This window comes from Staurois parvus, unplaced genomic scaffold (assembly GCF_062004578.1).
Source record: "Staurois parvus isolate SC_StPar_1 unplaced genomic scaffold, SC_StPar_1.0 ptg000574l, whole genome shotgun sequence".
NCBI classification, from domain to species: Eukaryota; Metazoa; Chordata; class Amphibia; order Anura; family Ranidae; genus Staurois; species Staurois parvus.
The window spans coordinates 1,572,156-1,593,475 of record NW_028318370.1 but is presented as its reverse complement, the minus strand read 5'-3'; the positions used below and the strand labels follow the sequence as shown (position 1 = coordinate 1,593,475).

Sequence of the window (21,320 nt, the reverse complement as noted above, 5' to 3'; positions counted from 1 at the left end):
ATCCTTTAAGTCATATATGGTTAGAAACATGAGTTCCTCATGAACCCAAACCTTTATGTGCAGCCTGTAGACATTATTGATAAGAATTTTAATTCTTCATAGATGAGACGCAGTGCTCGGTGAGTCCGGCTGACAGAACAGACTGTGGATTTCCAGGAATTGGTTCTGAAGAATGTCAATCCAGAGGATGCTGCTTTGATCCATCTATCCCTGGGGTCAAATGGTGCTTCTTCCCCAAAAACTTCAGTAAGGGTTATTCCTATGCTTACAATCTGTAAGGGATGGGCAAGTGACACAAATAACTGGCGGGAACAGTTGATTGAGAAAATGAAACTGAGCTCTGAGGCAGGATAGGCTTCCCTGAAGTGATAGGTTTTCAGAGATCACCTAAAGGTGGTGTAGGAGATGGCCTGGGTGCTTGAGGTAGGGAGCTCCACACAAAGGGAGAGACCTTGAAAGAAGTTTACAGCATGGGGGTAGGTGATGAGGACACTAGAGAGCAGTGGTAAAAGGCTCCCTGGTTGCTCCTGCACATTACAGCTCCACTTCTATGGGCCTCATCTACTTCCATCTCCCAGCAAGGAGATGGTCCCATGTTAGTCCTAGAAACAGTCAAGTGCGGATGCAGACAAGAGGGAGCCTTTCACCACTGCATGTAAACAAACACTGGAGTCTACATGTGAGCAGCTCAGGCCAGCTGTGCCCCCCTAGATCTATCCCCCCTAGAGGTGTTCCAATAGCTGCTTCATACACTTCAGTAAATTTGAGGTGTCACAAACCCTTTCAGATTTAGAACTGGCATAGGGTAAGGAGGGTATAGGACGCATAAAGGGAACAGATAACGATGACAAACTTCTTGGAACTACCCACAAGCTTCTATTCTGCAACAGTCTGTTGGAGAGACAGCCAGTGTCTCCTTTATGTACCATCCCAGACCCTAGATGAAATTCTCTTCACTCACCAATCTGGAGATTCTCCTGGGCAGGGGATCTGGCTCCTGTTCCTTTTTTAAAAGGGGGGAACAGTCACTAGTAGAAGGCTAATCTGGTTTCCCACCTGAGTGCTCCTTCCCCTATCCGCCCAGGGAGTCTAGCTGTAATCACTCAGATCCTCTCCGGTACCGCTTGTGGGTTGTCTACTACTACCACCAGGCCTATCAACTGGACTGCTCCTTCCCAGCTATACAGGTGGTCTTTGCTCAGGGGGGCCAGTGAGCTCCAAGTTTTCCAGCCTCACAGGCAGGCCCCAACCCGCTAGGCCTCCTGGCAGCCTCCTTCTGCCTCACATCTTCCTCTCTCCTTCTTCCACTGACTCCACACTCCTGCCACTGAGCAGGCTTACACTTTAAGGAAGTCCCAGCCCCTTGCCAAGCCTTCTGTTGAGGATTGGCTGAGGTCCCTTAAGAGTGCAGCCAGTCACTCCTCAGATCTCCCACTGTCTCCAAGGCTCTTCCAAAATGACCAGTCAATACAAATCCAACACCTCCTGCGCTCAGGGACCCAGATCAGAAGGCCAGTTGAATAAAATGCTAAATGTTCCACCAACACTGATCAAAGGTTGTGAAGCTAACACAAAGCTGGAGAAGCTCGATTCTCTGTAGTAGAGAACAAAAACAAAGCGCACCAACCTTGCACATTACCTCCAGTAAGCAATTCATAAATTACTAACAAGAATAGCCGTAAATAAAGCATCGAAAACCAAACTCAGGGTTAGACACATGCAAGATCCATCCAGAAGGGAGATAAACTCTTGGTCAAGCTGACACGTTTCAAGGGGGCTCTGAGGAAGGACCCCCCCCCCTTCGAAACGCATCACCTTGACCAAGAATTTGTCTCCCTTCTGGCTTAAACTTGCACGTGTCTCCTAACCCTGTTTTGGTTTTGGATGTTGGATGCCTTTACTGCTACTCTTGTGAGTATAATTTACGAATTTCTTACTGAAGTAATGCACAAGGTTGAACTTTTTTTTTTTTTTTTTTTTTTTTTCCCCCCCCACATGAATGTGTATATATGACCTACTGAATGGGGAAGTGACACATACAGGGAAACATGTCACAAAACATATTCATCCCCTACTTGCACCAACCAGGACTTAAAGGTGCACTTACGAAGATGCAGCAAAAACTTTCTACCAGGTAGGTACCCTCCTGCATGCACTCTCATGAATCTCAACTGAGTGAGGTGAGGATCATTTAGATCAGGGCGAGGGGGCAAAAAGAATAGGCACAATTTGTCTAAGAGCACACTTAAACATTTAAAAGAATTTCCTCAGTTCCTCATAAGCACCAAAAATGTACAACTTGTAAACATTAATTGCTAATTCAGATATATTTCCATTTGTTCATAGATGAGGCTCAGTGCTCGATGAGTCCGGCTAACAGGACAGATTGTGGATATCCAGGAATTAGTTCTGAAAAATGCCATTCCAGAGGATGCTGCTTCAACTCATCTATTCCTGGGGTCAAATGGTGCTTCTACCCCAATGACTACAGTCAAGGTTTTTCCTATGCTTCCCAATCCTTTCCATTTTTATTATAATACACCAATATTATAGTGCCAACAGTTCCTGCAACTGTTTGCCTGTTCCTCATCCTTTAAAGCTGAAGTGCACCTATTCTTTTGGTTCTCCCCTGACCAACAATCCTACCCTACTTACCATGATCCAATAGATGCGGCCTCCATTGCTTGTTTACATTCAACGGCAAAAGGCTCCTTTTTCATGGTTGTGCCTGCACAGTACAGCCCCACCAGGAGATGGCCCCATAGAAGTCCAAGGTCCTGTTATGTGGTGGCAAGGCCAGGAGAGGGAGTCTTTCACCTGAATGTAAACAAACTCTGGCGTCCACAATCGGTGGATCTCATCTGAGTGAAGGTGGGATTGATGGTTACTAAACCAACAGTAGAATCAGTCTGTATATGCAGTCCTGCATGCTTGCAATACTCACTGTGGAACCTAAGGAGTTAATCATCTGCATTGTTTAAAAAGGCTGTTTGATCCTGTCTTCTCTGATCCTCACCTACTTCCATTGTCCTCCACTCATCTCCTGATAAGTCTTTGGCGTCACTATTTACGTGTGTGTGTTAGTCTTTTATTCCTTCGGGAGGGTGCATGTGATCAGCACAAGGCCAATCAGCCAGACAGTGGGTCAGGGGTCATGCATGAGGCTCGGTGAGTTTGGCTAACAGACTGCGGTTTTCCAGGAATTGGTTCTGGAGAATTCCATTCCAGAGGATGCTGCTTTTGACCCACCTGTTCCTGGGGTCCAATGTGGCTTCTTCCCCCCCCCCCCCCCCCCCCCATAACAGTGTTTTTCCTATGCTTTCAATCTATAAAGGAAGGGCAAGAGACCCAAAACTGTGTGGGGATCAGTTGATGGAGATGGTATAACTGAGGCAGGAAATGCTTCCCTGAAAAGGGTGAGTGCCTAAAGATGGAGTAGGAGATAGCAGGAGAGATTGCTGTAGGGAGTTCTAGGGGAACTGAAATGCCTGAAGTCCTGAGCATGGGAGTAGGTGATGAGGGAGCTATAGAGCAGTGGTTAAATACTCCCAGATCATGCCTGCACATTACAAGCCAGCCCCTCTGGGGCTCATCTACTTTCATCCCCCCATCAAGAGGATGGTCCCAAAGAAGTCCAAGGGCCTGTAATGTGCCGGCATGGCCAGAAAAGGGAGCCTTTCACCACTAAATGTAAACACACTCTGGAGTCTACATGTGAGCTGGTCAAGCCAGCTGTGGCCCCCAGAATCTTGCCCCCTAGGGGCTACTAGTAAGGAAAAGCAACAAGTTATTCATATTTATTTTTATGTATACACTTAACTTTGTTTGTTTGTTTTTTTGTTTTTTTTTTGTGGTAAGTTTCAGGTTGCACATTTTTGAGCTACATAATTTTTGTGGTAGTACTGTGGCTTATTTGACAGATCACTTCTGCGTTCGTGTTACTTGCACATGCATGACTTGTTTCCCTGAACACACCATGTGAGTCAATGGCTTCTACTTTGGCCTGGTGCACATTGATCTGATTTTAAAATTGTGTGCATGTGACTGGGTAAATGCATCCCTAGGAGCTGGCTAAGAGTCCCATATCTTATCTTGGCAATTGTGGAAGGAAGCTACTTAATGGTCCTTCTAGATCTAGGTGTATCATAACTTGTTTTATTTCATTACAGAGAATAACATCACCAATGAGGAATGCAGTAATGTGCTCCCATGTCAGAGAAGGGACTGTGGTTATCCTGGGATAAGTGCCTCCGAGTGCACCAAACGAAACTGCTGCTACGACTCCAGTATCCCTAATGTGAAGTGGTGCTTCTATTCCCAGGCACAAGGTATTTCACAAACATTTACTTGTATTTACCTGAATACACTACACCTAGCCACCCAATGGTATGACTCGAAAATATAATGCGTGTGTTACAACCAGGGGTGGACTGACAACTCATGGGGATCATGGGGCCCCTGTGTCCTTGCCCAAACTCAAAGCCTATGAAAAAGGTACCAGGGGCATCTCATGGGGCCCCCTACTGACCCCGGGCCCTCAGGCAGTGCCAGAGTTTCCAAATGGTCAGTCCGCCCCTGGTTACAACCTGGTTATAAACTTTTTTTGGTCAAGAACTCACCCTCAGTCCTCTGATTGGACAGTAATAAACAGCTGCATACTGTTGAGGTATGCCTGACCCTCCTTTATCCTAGTATGTACAATGAGAATCGAATGAAAAAATGTGTTTTTATAGTAATTGTCCAATTTGTTAGTACACAGCTTTTGAGAGCAGACTGTTCATGTAAAAGTATCTGGACAAGCACAAAAAATATTCTCAAGGTAACGGATCAAACTATTTTAGTGTAAATATAGTATTTGTACAGAAAAAATTGAGTGATGCATACTCAGAAGCAAAAGAATACATTAAATCACTTCCAAAGTTGCATCCTGTCTCATATCAAAAACAGGTTACTAAAGTTACGAAAATTCTCATGAGACTAGCACGCAAAAAAATAAACGTTCTTCAGATATTCTCATCATTTGTACGAGGCCTAAGACTGAAGCTAATATCAAGACAAATTCAGGTACTCTGCACGGCCAGGCATTTTGCACACTTGGAGTCAATAATCCAGTCCTTGAGCTGGTTTTTAGTTTTAAATAAGAGGTTAACAACTTGGTGTCCTAGGGGTATATGGGATGCCCAAGGAACTGAACTTGAGGGCAAACTTGGCAACAAATACTGTACAATGTGGATCAATAACTGTCTAGGAGCACTGAAGCCTCCTTGATGGATCTCCTCAGACCCCAGATGAATATTCCCCTTCATCCAGCTGCACTGAAGGTACCTTGAGGGTATCCCAGGGCAAGGGATTCCAACAGCTGGCAATGAAGTAGTCCCAGATGAGAACTAAATTAGTTGGGTCTTGCACCTGACAGCCCTCTCCCCAACCCCAGCTCCCTGCCAGGGGATTGGCTAAAGTCCCTCAAATGCAGATCTGGGCCTCCTCTGACCCTCTTCCAGGAAGTTGTGTTTCTGGAAGGGAAGCCCTGACCTGCAGAGCCTTCTAGCCTCTAGCTAAACCTAGAGGGTGCTACATGTAGTAAATTCAATATTTCAGTGAATACAGAACAATCTTAAACATTTCTTTCCATTATCTGCAGAGTTTAGGCTAAATTTCCCATAATCTTCTTCACTGTGGAATCAGAATTTTGCAACTATGTGCACTATTGAATCAGACTGTTGCACTTCAAAATGCTGTCCTAGCATGTTTCAGCCACTGGGTATTAAGGTGGGTGGATATGCCCAAGAATTGGCTGAACAGGTTAAGAGGGGGGAAAGCCTCATGATGTCAATATCCCAAGATGTATCTGGAAACCCAAGCAATTTGTGACTGAAAGGACCAATGACCCAAATTGTTTATACAGGTGAAACTCGAAAAATTAGAATATCGTGCAAAAGTTCATTTATTTCAGTAATGCAACTTAAAAGGTGAAACTAATATGAGACTCATTACATGCAAAGCAAGATAGTTCAAGCCGTGATTTGTCATTGTGGTGATTATGGCTTACAGCTCATGAGAACCCCAAATCCACAATCTCAGAAAATTAGAATATTACATGCAATCAATAAAACAAGGATTGTACATAGAACAATATTGGACCTCTGAAAAGTATAAGCATGCATATGTACTCAGTACTTGGTTTGGGCCCCTTTTGCAGCAATTACTGCCTCAATGTGGCGTGGCATGGAAGCTATCAGCCTGTGGCACTGCTGAGGTGGTTATGGAAGACCAGGATGCTTCAATAGCGGCCTTCAGCTCTTCTGCATTGTTCGGTCTCGTGTCTCATCTTTCTCTTGGAAATGCTCCATAGATTCTCTATGGGGTTCAGGTCAGGCGAGTTTGCTGGCCAATCGAGCACAGTAATCCCACGATCATTGAACCAGGTTTTGGTGCTTTTGGCAGTGTGGGCAGGTGCCAAGTCCTGCTGGAAAATGAAGTCCGCATCCCCATAAAGCTCATCTGAGGAAGGGAGCATGAAGTGCTCCCAAATCTCCTGGTAGACTGCTGCGTTGACCCTGGACTTAATGAAGCACAGTGGACCAACACCAGCAGATGGCATGGCTCCCCAAATCAACACAGACTGTGGAAACTTCACACTGGACTTCAAGCATCTTGCAGTGTGTGCCTTTCCATTCTTCCTCCATGCTCTGGGTCCTTGGTTTCCAAATGAGATGCAAAAGTTTCTCTCATCAGAAAAGAGGACTTTGGACCACTGAGCAACAGACCAGGTCTGTTTTTTCTTTAGCCCAGGTAAGACGCTTCTGACATTGTTCTTCAGGAGCGGCTTGACGAGGAATACGACATTTAAAGCTCATGTCCAGGATCCGTCTGTGTGTGTGTGATTGCTCTTGATGCACTGACTCCAGCCTCAGTCCACTCCTTGTGAAAGTCCCCAACACTTTTGAATGGCCTTTTCCTGACAATCCTCTCCAGGCTGCAGTTCTCCCTGCTGCTTGTGCACCTTTTTTCTTCCACACTTTTCCCTTCCACATAACTTTCTATTAATGTGCTTTTGATACAGCACTTTGGGGAACATCCAACATTTGCAATTGCCTTTTTTGAGGCTTTCCCTCCTTGTGCAGGAAACCATCACTGACACCCTCCATAACTGTCAGGTCAGCAGTCTTTCCCATGATTGTGATTCCTACTGAACAAGACTGAGGGACCATTTTAAAGGCTCAGGAACCCTTTGCAGGTGTTATGGCTTAATTAGCTGATTAGAGTGGGACACTTTGAGCCTAGAATATTGCACCTTTTCACAATAGTGTGATTTTCTGAAATTGTGGATTTGGGGTTTTCATGAGCTGTAAGCCATAATCATCAGTTATGACAAATCACAGCTTGAACTATCTTGCTTTGCATGTAATGAGTCTCATATTAGTTTCACCTTTTTAAGTTGCATTACTGAAATGAACTTTTGCACGATATTCTAATTTTTCGAGTTTCACCTGTATGTATCTACACAAATATTTTGCACCTTGGCCATGGTGTATGGCCACCTATAGGACTTTGTGCTTTTAGATTTTAACATCGTGGGGGAAAAAAGATCCCGTAAATTTTTTATTTTCTCAAGTAACAATGCATTCATCATCCGGTGTCGGGGCTAAGCATGGTTGAAATTAAAGCTTACTGTTTATTTCTGATGCTCATTTAGCTCTACATTTTGGCATTTGAAATCGGCTGCAGTTTTCCCTATGAACATTCAATGCAGAACAGCGGAGGAATGGTGGTGGCCACTGTGCAGAAGCCAACATGCCCCCATCTCCTATCCATAGCAACAACCTTTACCCACCATACAGGGTGCAAACTCTCTCAATTTTTCTCATTGAGCGGATAAGGAAATTTTTTTTTTTTCCCTTTTTACTGTGAAAGTAAATTTATTAGCCCATGATATTTTGACAAGTCCAGGACAGTTGTAATGAGCATAAAATGGCTCTTGATGGCTACAAAAGCTCATTCTAACTTATAAACCTTTTAATTTGCCTTCCTCATTGATGGCAATGCATTTTACTATAATGGTGACATTTTCATCAAAATCTTGCAAGAAGGCCTGCATTTCAGTAAAATTAAAAATCTTATTCACTCACTCCTAATCATCAATCCTCAGCTGAATAGCTTGGCCAATCATGAGCAGAAATTCAAGACCTTAAAAGGCAAAAAAAAAAAAAATGGATACATTTTTAGTTTGGCTGTTCTGCTGTTTCACTTGTAAAGGGCAAATCGTATATTGCACTTAAGAACCTTTTCCATCTATAGGAAGACGCATGTACTGTGTAACCAGCCTTTATCAAAAATAAACAATAGGGAGTTATCCCTTCCCATATATTGGTGGTTCATGGGAGAATAGCTCATACATTGTTCTTCAGTGGTAGCAGGGCCTGCTTACATTGTTGGTCAGTGGTAGAAATGTACCCTTACATTGGTAGCAGAGTACCCTTTTTATTGGTGGTCTTTTAGGGGAGGGCCCCCCATACATGGGTGGTCAGGGAGAGGAAGAATATTCATCATAATAGGGATCAGTGGGAAGAAACTTTCATTAGGGGGTCAGTGGGGAAAAAGGCCTCCCTACATTATGGTCAGGAAGGAAGAATGCCCTTCACATTTGGAGTTGGTTAGAACAATATCCCCCCAATAGTGGTGCTTGGTGGAAAGAATGCCAACCCTCCAGACAGTTACAAAACATTGGTGTTATGCTGCTAGCTTTGCAAATTGATGTTGGCTCTGGAACAATGTAGGCACCATTAGATGGAAGGTTAATCCATCTTTGCTCAAGGAATCCTTAGCAACCTCTGAGGAACCCTAGCTTCCAGGAACCCTGGTTGAGAATGGCTGGTCTAGACCATCAGTAGTCAAACTGGTCCTCGGGTCTTGCGAAGACATTGTTTTGAGGTGGTATTTTCAGAAAACTATTTTAGCTAGATGGTCTTTTGACGACATCCACAATACATGTACTACTGGTGAGGGTGGATAACCTGCATGCTAGAGTTTTGGAACTAAGCTTATGTACATGTTTTCTCACGTTATCCTTCATAACACAGATGAGGTCCAATGCTCTGTTAATCCAGAAGACAGAACAGACTGTGGATATCCTGGCATCAGCTCCACCGAATGTAACTCTCGAGGATGCTGCTATGATTCAAGTATTCCTGGCGTTAAATGGTGCTTCCATTCAAATGTTAAAGGTATTGTGTCAAAGGGAAAGGAGGGCATAGACGGTGAAAGTTGTCAGAACTTCTCTACAAGGTTTCCCCCCATGTCCCTCCTGTCCTGACAGGAAGTGAGAGTAATTCTCTGCAGTAGGAACACTTAATAGACTGACCATACTCTGCCCCATTCAAAACTTTAAAGTCTTGGCTGGAGCTGGACTTCGAACATTTCTACCCTGGAAGCTAAAACTCCATTTGGACAAATTTTTAACATGTCTTACTATTTGACTACTAAGAGCTTACTTTTTAAACCCCCGATCACTATATAGTGTCGCTTCTGAACTGCTCACATGATCTAATGTCTGTAGATTGGTGCATTCAGTGAAAATATGTAGACCTCATTCTCAGCTCACCGGTGTTTTATGGTGCATTGCCTGCCAACACACCACAGCACACAAGACATGTACCTTTTTTTTCTTAATGTACCACAAAGCACAGATGGTTCTTTGAATTGTGATTCCTTGCAGCACATTTACACTGGGCTTTGATTGCATGGTGCATTGGAGTGCCATTTAAAGTGAATTCCAACAAAAAGCTGTAAACAATGTTTTCATGCAACAGTGAACTGTTGTGCTAAAATTGTGCAATAATAAATTCATAAACACCATTAATTGGTGGTCCTATTCATACATATGTCCTAACCCAATACATTATTTTAGCAGATGCACTTTATGGACTTTGTTTTATATTTTGTATCTGTTATTTTTTTCATCTCTTGATCTGGACACATTTGTGCGGTTTCCTTAATTTCAGCAATGTGTTTTTCATGCAACAAACAGCTGGGAAACCAGCCCTAAGCTTTTTGTCGCACACTAAAAGCCAAGTCAAATAACCTATATTTAAAACACTGCAATATATCCATATATGTGTGTGTGTCTGTGTCTGTCATTTTTTTACTTTCACAGAGGCAAAACAAGAGTGTGGCGGGTCTCCTTACCTGAGAAGGAACTGTGGCTACCCAGGAATCAGTGCTTCCCAATGTGCCAGAAGAGACTGCTGTTATGATTCCAGTATCCCCGGCGTGAATTGGTGCTTCTACTCTCAGGCACAAGGTACAGTGCTGATATAAAGGAATGCAGGATGTGATGTGTGTATAGAGGGATCCCTGTTGCAGTTATTGTAGACACCACAATGAGTGGTGGAACGTGTAATTTTAGGCAGTGACTGGGTTAGTCCTTTAAGGTGGTACCCTGTTCTAGTTTGCTTGGCAACCTTGCTCTGGTTATTAGTGTTCCTTTTGGTGGTTATTTAAAAAGGATTGGTGGGAAGCATGAGGAATGCTTTAGTGTGTGCAACCTTCAGCCTGGTGAGGAAGAGTATCAGATCTTATCTAGGGCCATCTGGGAAGAATAGTGTAATCAGGAGCCAACTCAACATACTTCTCCTGGAAGGGGGAGCTCATATGGACTGGCGAGGTAACAGATTGCATTCCTCCCAAGGAGGAATTCAATTACCATATTCTACCTGCTGCTAGGGTGTGGGTCTCATCTTTCCCTTCAACCCTGTAATTTAAGAACTGTTGCACTTTTTGTTCAGGCAGGGTGCTACCATAATCCTGTATGGTTTGTTACATTATGGTTGTTAACTTCCTTCCTAAGGAGTCTGGTATGGTGTTCTCTACCAATGGGGATCTACTCTTGGGCATGGCCTAGTTGGGATTGTACTTCACAGCTAGAACAGGCTAAATATGGAGATGTTGGGTTCTGGCCAGGCTTGGTTTCTCCCATGGTGTCAGAGGCAAGGTCTTGGAGATTTCTACTTGGCAACCTCAGGAATCCTTGTGGGCCCCATGCAAGCGAATCACAGTGAGCCTTGTGTGTCACTCAAGCGAGAACAAAAAATGTTAGTGTGACTCGAAACCACAATTGGTCCTGTTACTCTAAACTGCTTGGTGTACAAGCCAAGGGTGTCTTACCAAGCCACTAACATTTTAAGAAGAAATGGTAAGCAGAGAAGGTTTGCCCACCATGTATGTCTGCCTCAACATGACTAGCTAATCACAGTGCTGTTGCCGTTAACAGCTAATGTTGTCCAACTATGCATTTACCTATTGATTTGGTAATGCATTTATTTGCTGTTGCTCTGCCTGTCAGGACTTTCTACAACACCATTCCTGATTGTTGCTGGCTGTTGACTTTGGCAACACAGAAGATCTGACAGTTTGATAACCCATACCCATCTCTACACTTCTACCCTACTGTCCCATTTCCTCCCTTCCCAAAAGTCTAATCTCTTCTTATTTCCACTTTTTCTCTACAGATGAGGCTCAGTGCTGTGCGAGTCCAGCTAACAGAACAGACTGTGGATATCCAGGAATTACAGACAGGGAGTGCTATTCTATGGGATGCTGTTTCAACTCATCTGTTCCTGGGGTTAAATGGTGCTTCTCTCCAAAAGCCCAAAGTAAGATGCAATATTAAACGTCCTATAATTTATTTAATATGATAAATCATAATATACTGTATATGGCTAGAACCATGAACACCTATACCCTTATAGTAGATCTCAGTTCTAAAGCTATTGGCTGCCTGGCTATTACCATCTTTATTTACTCCGTTTGCCTTCAGCTAAAGTCCAGGCGTGTTATGGCTTGCCCAATCAGAGGGAACTGTGGGTATCCTGGGCTGCTAGAACATTTCCACCAATTCAGGGTTACCCATACTAACTAAATTCCTTTAACTAAATCCATTGCTGAGTTAACTCTTCGTGATGACCTTCCATACTTTTCCTTTTCACCACAATCTGTGCTTACAGGCCCTGTTCTTCAATATGCCATGTACCACCATGCACCCCTTAGACTTTATAACAAATCTTTAAAGTGTTAAAATGTTTGGCAGCCCAGCTGTTATGTATGTTTTTGCCTTTAGATAACACCCAGGAGTGTGGTGGCTCTCCCTATCGGAGGAGGAACTGTGGGTATCCTGGGATTAGCGCATCACAATGTGCCAGCAAGAACTGTTGCTTTGATTCCAGCATCCCTGGGGTGAACTGGTGCTTCTACTCTCTAGCTCAAGGTACAGTGCACTGCTGCTTGATTTACATAATCTTGGCAAAATCATCTTAACACGATGTAAAAAGTTAACAGGGCAGACTATCCACCATCCATGTCTGCTGTGGCTAGACTAGCAATGCTTCTACTTTTTTTGCACTGCTGACAGTTTAAAGGAGAATTCTATGTTTGCAAAAAATATGCACCAATATTGCAAAAATGTATGTTAATTTTATTTTGAACCTGCAAAGCATTGAACCAAAAATCAGTGAATCATAGGTACAATGTGCTGGCTCTTGCAGGTTCTTCCTCATTCCCCAGCTAATAAGCTGCAGGAAGTATCCATGAACTAAAAGTGCGATGACAGTGTATTTGTGCAATACAGTCCCTCTGCCACTGTTGCTATGAATGTACAGTATGACGTGGCTGTGCAGGCAAGAGCCAAGAACAGTCTTGCCAATTAAGTAGCGGGGTGTAATTTTTTGGGTTGGAGGCTCAGCATGCTGACTATGTTTCATGCTTTAAGGTTCAGCAGTTGTTACTTCAAAGTGGTAGTAAGGTCACTTTGTATATTTTTACTTGCAGGTAGCTTATGATAAAGCTTCAAACGTAAAAGTTGCTGCGCTGCCTCTACTAAAACAAAGGGTCCATACAAATGTGCACATACTTCAATGCTCTATGGACTGACAAATAAAACACAAACCAATATGTATATTAAACATGTTCAAATGACAATAGTGCAAAAAATGGCAAATATACAATGTGATCAAACTGTGTACAGTGGGTTTCTATGGTGTCCAATAACTGTGCAAACATATGAAAGGTCCAAAAAAATCCCCATCGGTATCAAATGTGAATACTAAGTGATACAATGGTTAGTCGTCTTATCCATAGCATTTCTCTGTGCATAGCGCCCCCCCACCCTCCAGAGCCCCACTCACCACAGATAATTGATCACCTTGAATGGTAGGTCGAATATCGCATTAGATGTTGCAGAAAGTTGGCCGTCTGGTCTTGATGGCTCTATATGCTGATGATGGACTGCATATGTGGAAACTCCTCTAGACCAATCAGTTGCGAAAACTCCTCCAGAACATCCACAGTACTTCACCACCACCATAAAAAAAATCAAAGGGGACCTTCAAAAGTATGTGCTGGTAGTATGCCTGACTACAGTACTATGATGCAATGCATTGCTTAGTTGGATCCCATCTACTGATGGTCTGCTTCTATATGGAGAGATTTCTTGCTTCCTCTTGTCTCGCTTTATGAACTTAACATGAGTACAGACTTGTGAACACCCTCTGGTCTTCCAGCTCCTCTCCTGGCACCACCACAGTATACAATCCTCCAGTTTACTCTAAAATGTAAAACAAGCCAGCATATAAGGTATAATTTAATTACATAGCTCACCACCCCGCTTTCCCAGATGGTCCTCAGTTCAAAACTTCTAGGGCTCAGCATCTTCCACCTATACACATTTCACCCCAGATTCCGGCTTCCTCAGTGCTCCTAACTTTGTACGTTGGGCTACTACCAGCCCACCTAGCTGCCTTAGAGTGTCCCAAAGAGAGATTTAAGAAGCTGTGACACTGTCCTAGAGCTTGCTGGATATTGCATCTGGCAGCTCTGCCTCGTGGGCCCTGCTTTGGATGAGACTGCTTCCAGACCTTTTGCTGTGTCTACCCAGGCTAGGCAGGCTGTCTTCTCCAGACTGCAGGGTAATGGAGATCCCTCTTGCCAGTTTCCTTTTCTTGCTGCTCCAGCCTGGAGGCTTCTTTAGACAGCCTTATACCTAAGGTTAAAAGGAATGGTCATAACTGAAACCCTGTAAGCAATCTCAAAAAGAGCTACTGCTGACACCCTAACCGTCAAAAGTAGTACACAAGGATTTACAGCCTACTTTGCCAACCAGAAGGACCTTAACCTCTCCAAGGCGTGATAGAGTTGCTGGAGCAGGATGGGGAGGACATATGGGAATATCTCTTCCAGAAAAAGACAAATTCAGTTCAAAATTCTACTTAGGATTTTTTTTGACCCCTCATAGAATCTACCCAAACTGCCCTCTCCGTTGTTGGTGCTGTCTAGCAGAACCAGCTGACTACTTTTATATGCTATGGACGAGCCTTCATATACAAATCTTGGATGTCAGTCCTTCAGCTTATTACCTGCCTGACCTCTATCCGCATCTCACCTCCAAGTGGATATGTGTATCCTTGGGCTAGTGAAAGTCTATTGGGACACTACTGGGCCTCTTACTCTTTTATGCTAGAAAGTCCATTATGAAGTGGAAGTCAGCTACTGCCCCTACCCTGAGGTTTTGGAAATCCCTAGTGAATGCAATCGTTCCTTTTTCTATAAAGGGACATAATCACATGTATGTCCCCAAAAATTCCACAAGGTCCAAAATATATTGGATGGCTTGACTACAACACCACTACAGTAGGCCAACCTGAATCTGAGGCGGTTAATTATGAATTGAGGAATACTGAAGGAAAATACTTTGCTATGAATTTGGTATGGGCCTTACTGTGTACCTAGGAGTTTTCCTATGGTTATCAGGCCTGTCGGTGCCTGAACCTTTTTTTGCAAGTTAAATGCCTTTCATGGTTGGTGAAACTGGATGATGGGCTTCCAAGATTTGCACTATCTCTGTACCTGTTCATACCTTGGCAGATTTGTATGACATTACTGCTCTTGATGGAATGTACGAACTGGGGCTGGGGGAAATGTCCAGAGGCTGTTTTTGTAACTCCTTTACTCAGTTTCTTCCAGACATATCTGTCCCAGGACAACTGCTGAGTTCCTAGTTTCCACCAGACTCCCCTAAGTGAGGGGGAGGTTAATACTCACCATGCCACAGGGCACCTACATGCTTTCCAACTTCCACCAGGCACTCTTTTTTTTTTTTTTTTTTTTTTTTTTTTTTTAAGCTCTTCAGACCAGATCCTTAGGTGAAATTGCTTAGTTATGTGGCTGAATCTAGCAGGCTGCTGGGATGGACTATGCCCCCAGATTTTGGTTGTGCCCTCCCCCCAGCCAACCCTAACCTGCCACAATACCACTCTAATCACATACTCTTACTGCCCTAGCCTGGCATTATACTGTCGTGGTTTTTTTTTGTGTTTTTTTTTTTTTTTTTTTTTTTACAATGAAGCCAACTAAGCAGGGCTGGATCTAGCCTGTGATGTGGGGGTGCAAATTTGATTAGAAATAGCTGTGTCCCCCCCCCCCCCCCCCCAGCTCTGCCACAGCTGTGACTGCAAATTCAGCAAGCTGTCTCAAAGGGGGCAACAGGCCCTGAGGCAAGGAACTTGTCTAGCAGCACAAGAATAGGGCTATTTGTTGCCCTCCAGCCACCTACTGGGCACCCCTCCCCAGGGATTGGCTGCAGCAGAATAATTAAAGCTGCTCATTTGACTCTCCCAGCCCCCTATGTTCCAGAAGCCTCAAGAAGGCATGAGGTAGCAATCAAACCTGCAGCCTCTGAGATCTAGAACAGCCCAAAGAAATTAACCTCTCTTCCAATGATTAGGATAGGTAAATTTAATTCATTTTTGGCGCCTTTAACAACCTAGATAGGAGGGTGCTACATTATACAGCTGGTAATCGGCTTTAGAAATGCATATAAATTGTGTATAAATGTTGAGAATAAAGCCAAATAACATTTGTATTTGATCATCCATGTATTTTGTCTGTCAAGTGCACAGTTTATGGATATATATGCAGTACAAGTGAACTGTCTGATCTATTATGTGATTGGTGTCATCTATCTACCAGATAACGCTCAGTGCTCAGTGTCTTCCAACCAAAGGCAAGACTGCGGCTACTCGGGGATCAGTGCGACCGAATGCCATTCCAAAGGCTGCTGCTTCGACTCCAGCAATCCTAATGTCCCATGGTGCTTCTCCCCACAGAATAAGGTGACCCCTGCACCCTTTGAGATATTAATACTTGTTTAACTTGTAATGATTACATTTTTACAAATGAAATATTTTATGCATTCACATAGCAGTAATGGGTGGAAATGGCAAGCTAAACTTTGCATCTGTCAGCTGTTTTCTGAGTGTGCAAAGTAATTGAACCCCTACAACTCTGGTTCTAAGTTTAACTGTGGGATTAGATGACCTATATCCTTGCAATGCCCTCCACCCCTGTATATTACCCTATTCATCTGGCCATTTCAGCTGCTCTTTTCTACTTCAAGCTTGAGTGGTCCCTCTGTTATCAGTTAGTGTAGGGCAGGAGTGTTCAACCCATGGCCTGTGGAGCCCTCTGATGTGACCAGAGACCTCAAACCAGGGGAGCCATGTCCATGCTCTGGGATCGTGGGTTGGCAGCCCAGATCGCAATCAATGGGTTGCTTACCTACCATCCCAGAGCATCAGAATGCATGGAGCTGGCACCGACCGCAATAGAAACAGGTGGCTACAGATGGAGCAGGAACCGCATAAACCGATGCTTCCCCTGTAGCGCCAACTCCTCCTGGTGGAGTGATGACAAAGTGCTCTTCTCCTGGGACCTTTCTTGCAGCTTGGACAGTGGTGCCCGCAGAAGCTGGAAGAGGAAAGGGTCAGTGTATAAAACATCACATACACCACTTTTGCAATGGGCATATTGGCAAAAAAGGGTGGTTAGGCTGCTTTTCCACTGATCCATGGGTGCAGCACAGTGCACCTGTGGCTTTCCTGCAGGATAGCTGCACTGAGCCATAGACTTCTATTTTCGCGAAAAAGAAACCTCATGCGCTCAAAGGGCCAGATATGGCATATGTGGACGGATCTTCATAAACCTTAGTATTCAGTCCAATAAGGCAGTGCTGTGCAGACCCCTAGGGGCTGGGGTAGGCCAGTATGGAACTATAAAATAAAAAAAGGTGCACATGCCTTGCACACTACCAATAAAAAATTTAAACCTAAAATGTAGCAGATACTCAGTATCTCCCAGAAGTGAGTACACCCCTCACATTTTTGTAAATATTTTTTCTTTGTGACAACACTGAAGAAATGACACTTTGCTACAATGTAAAGTAGTGAGTGTACAGCTTGTATAACTGTGTAAATGTTAGTTCCCTCAAAATAACTCAACACACAGCCATTAATGTCTAAACTGCTGGCAACAAAAGTGAGTACACCCCTAAGTGAGTGTCCAAATTGGGCCCAGTTAGCCATTTTCCCTCCCCAAGATCATGTGATTCGTTAGTGTTACAAGGTCTCAGGTGTGAATGGGGAGCAGGTGTGAACTTTGGTATCACTCATACTGGTCACTGGAAGTTCAACATGGCACCCCATGGCAAAGAACTGAGGATCTGAAAAAAAGAATTGTTGCTCTGAAACTGAGCTGCAGCACGGTGGCCAAGACTGTACAGCGGTTTAACAGGACAGGTTCCACTCAGAACAGGTCTCCCTATGGTCAACTAAAGAAGTTGAGTGCTCATGCTCAGCGTCATATCCAGAGGTTGTCTTTGGGAAATAGACGTATGAGTGCTGTCAGCGTTGCTGTAGAGGTTGAATGGGGTGGGGGATCAGCCTGTCGGTGCTCAGACCATACACCACACACTGCATCAAATTGGTCTGCATGGCTGTCGGTCCAGAAGGAAGCCTCTTCTAAAGATTATACACAAAGTCTGCTTGTCTTCAGCAAACTGTTTGCGGGCTAAGGACATGGATTACTGGAACAATGTCCTGTGGTTTGACACCAACTGAACCGAATAAGTTTATCTTTGTCTCAAGCATGTGGCGGCATCCAGGTAAGGAGTACAGACAAGTGTGCCTTGCCTACAGTCAAGCATGGTGGTGGGAATGTCATGGTCTGGGGCTGCATGAGTGCTGCCAGCACTGGGGAGCTACAGTTCATTGAGGGAACCATGAATGCCAACATGTACTGTGACATACTGAAGCAGAGCATGATCCCCTCCCTTCAGAGACTGGGCCACAGGGTAGTATTCCAACATAACTACCCTAAACATGCCTCCAAGACTACCACTGCCTTGCTTGGCCAGTCAATCGCCTTTACCCTCAGCTTCTTTAGCATGTCTCCAGACCTAAACACTATTGAGCATCTGTGGGGCATCCTCGAACGGAAGGTGGAAGAGTGCAAGGTCTCTACATCTACGACCTCTGATGTTGTCATGGAGGAGTGGAAGAGGACTCCAGTGGCAACCTTTTTGAAGCTCTAGTGAACTCCATGCCCAAGAGGGTTAAGGCAGTGCTGGAAAATAATGGTGGGCACACAATATTGACACTTTGGGCCCAATTTGGAGATTTTCACTTAGGGGTGTACTCAATTTTGTTGCCAGCAGTTTAGACATTAATGGCTGTTATTTTGAGGAGATTGCTACAATGTAGAATAAAATTTAAAAAAAACAAATCTAATATGGCTAGCTATTCCCTGTTCTAGTAAAGAGCTTTTTTTTTTTTTTTTTTTCCTTTTTTTTTTTTTTTTTTTTTTTTATGATTTTTCTTCTCACTTTGTCTAGTAAAACCACTAGACGTCTCTTTAACTGACATGGATATAGCCACAAACGGGTTCTAATCTTTCCACACTTTTATCCAAAACTAGAAAACTTTTTTGCTTCATACTGTACTTAAAATGGTTGTAAAGTCTCAAGGTTTTTTACATACGGTACATGCATTCCATGCATGCAGGCAGAGTTGGGACAGGGGGTGGGCAGGAGGGTCAGCTGCCTTGGGTGCAATGGTTTACTGTAGGGATGGGGGGGTGCCTTCCATCTGTTACAAGGCTGACAGGAGTATTGACAGCAGCAGTGCTTTTTCAAGTGACTGCTGGGCACAGGATCCCCTAAGCTTGCACATCATGAAGGAAGGGAGAGGACACAATTCGTCATCTTGAACTAGATGAAGACTAAAATGTACAGTGATTATCTGCTCCTGTCCAAAGTAATCATTCTAGCTAGTTCTGGAATGTGCACACACTGGAAGACTCACATTGACACAAGTTCAGTCTATGAACACTTCTAGTTTATTATAATGCGAAAGTGAGCTTATATATGCAAAATGAGCTTATATATGAGTCATGTGAGCACTGCATAAGCATTATATTAGTCTTTTATTGGTCATTTCCACGAAAACAATCTTCGTCAGAGTATAGGCTTGATCTTCTAAGTCTTATCTATAGAAAGAGAAAAATATGTCTGTCTTCAAATCCACACAATGGGAGGGGGTTGGTGCATGTGAGCAGACATTTCTTGAGCAAGGATTTCCTAAAGTACCACAAAGCCCAGCAGGCAGAAAATATACATTATATTGCTAAATGTTTTGTATGAAAATATATAAAGTATAAAAGTAGATGTATAGAAATATGTATACAATAGGAAACCGAATAGTCATTTTACCATATCAATCACAATCTTTGCCCTGTGCACTGGATGATACATTAGTGTGATGGTCAGTCGGAAGAATAATCCTTACAACTGCTCAATGGGAAGAATTGACCCCTTAAGCTAAAAAAACAATGTCAGTGGAAACCTATCTGAGAGGTATAAATTGCTCAAGGAACCCCTAGAAACCTTTGCTTCAAGGTTTCTCAGCTAGGGTTCCTCCAGAGAGTGAACAAGAGAAGGCTAAGAGTCCCAGGGGAGATCCTTGTGTAGTATTTGGGTTTTGTATTGAGTTCTATAAATCAAAATAATAACATAGAATCATTACTCGCATTAGCAAGGGTTGAAAGGCACCCAATTTGGAGGTCAGGCAACGGGAACTGGCAGGGAATATTTCTGTCCCCATGCAGATATAGGTCACTCTTGATGCTTATCTGACTTCCGTTTTGGATTATCCTGGGATGCTGGTTTTATTCCAAGGAGGATGTGTGAGGAGGCAAGCCCAAAAAATGATTGCATAAGGTGCTTGAATGGAAGAGCATGCTTGAGGGAATCTTTTACATCAAGGATTTTGTCTTTATTGGGCGGTGCATTCAATGTCCAACAAAGACCACATCATGTTGTAAAATTCTCTCACCTATTCCATACAGGTGGCCATTCTTGTCAGACCAAACTGTCATCGGTATGTACATGGATAGGAAACTGTCCAGAAGGCAGTGATAAATGACTCATCCTTGGAATGGTCTAAAGTTGCAAGTGATGTTCCCCATGGTTCTGCCTTGAGGACAAGTCTGTTCCACTTGTTCGTTCATCATAGAGGTTGCAATGAAGAGCTCAGTTTTCATATTTATTGCCAAATTATTTCTCCATAATTTGGTATCAAAGGATATAGCATTATTACAGTAAGACTTGATCAAATAAGGGGTTGGCCAGCTACATGGCAAATTGAGTTTAGCTACAGATTATTAAAGGTTTACAATCAACTTCAGTTTATTTTGCTGTCTGCATCCCCTTGGACATATTTTCCTTTCCTTCCTGTCTCAAATGTAACCAGAAGTGTGGGAAAACTTTATAAGTGCAGAAGAGTGCTCCACTTGTTCAGCTGTCAAAAAAATCTTCCATTGGGGACATTTTTTGCTTTTTTTTTTTTTTTTTTTTTTTTAAGCCATTCTCTATTCCATCCAAAACTAAATAAAATTCGATTTTTTTTTTTTTTTTTGTAATTTTACTGGTCCCTGCATATAGCATGCCTCTTCTGTATGCGGCCATTAATGGGCACCAGGAAAGAAATAATGGTGAGTATTTAATACAGTTTTTGCTTTTTCCTGATTATTATATGGCAGCATACAGATGACAGGTATGGTCCCATGGATAGGCACCAGGAATATAAAAATAACTGTATTTGATACTATTTTCTACTTTCTCAGAGTTCATTGAGACAAGGCTGTTGACTGAAGATCATTCAAAAGCAGAAATGGGCAGCTTAACCCACTGGTTCTGATTTTTGATTTTCAATCAACAGCATCTCTCAATGAAAGTAAAATGTTTTGGCTACACATACTTTACTAATCTGTAGTAGTACATTGTAAAATCAAAGCTACTCATCTCTACTTTGACTTTTTGCAGGACGGTAGCGTGGCACAGCTTGAAAACCCATGAAGTGTCTGGAGTTAATAATCTTCCCCTTGAATACTTTTGGAAAATTGAATAAGTGCATAGATCATGTAATATACAAAAAAAAAAT

General features: G+C 43.2%; 1 protein-coding gene across 1 annotated transcript in view; it reads left to right on the top strand.

Annotated features, from left to right (window-relative positions):
• The window catches only part of LOC149450441 (uncharacterized), a gene marked incomplete at its 5' end in the record, with an annotated part of 316,412 nt that extends 295,092 nt beyond the window's left edge, over nucleotides 1-21,320 (top strand). The window contains 9 exon segments of the mRNA XM_089691949.1: nucleotides 103-246; nucleotides 2,347-2,496; nucleotides 4,170-4,328; nucleotides 9,081-9,224; nucleotides 10,154-10,300; nucleotides 11,508-11,651; nucleotides 12,116-12,262; nucleotides 16,018-16,160; nucleotides 21,203-21,320. Coding sequence (XP_089548075.1) covers nucleotides 103-246; nucleotides 2,347-2,496; nucleotides 4,170-4,328; nucleotides 9,081-9,224; nucleotides 10,154-10,300; nucleotides 11,508-11,651; nucleotides 12,116-12,262; nucleotides 16,018-16,160; nucleotides 21,203-21,235 — 1,211 coding nt within the window.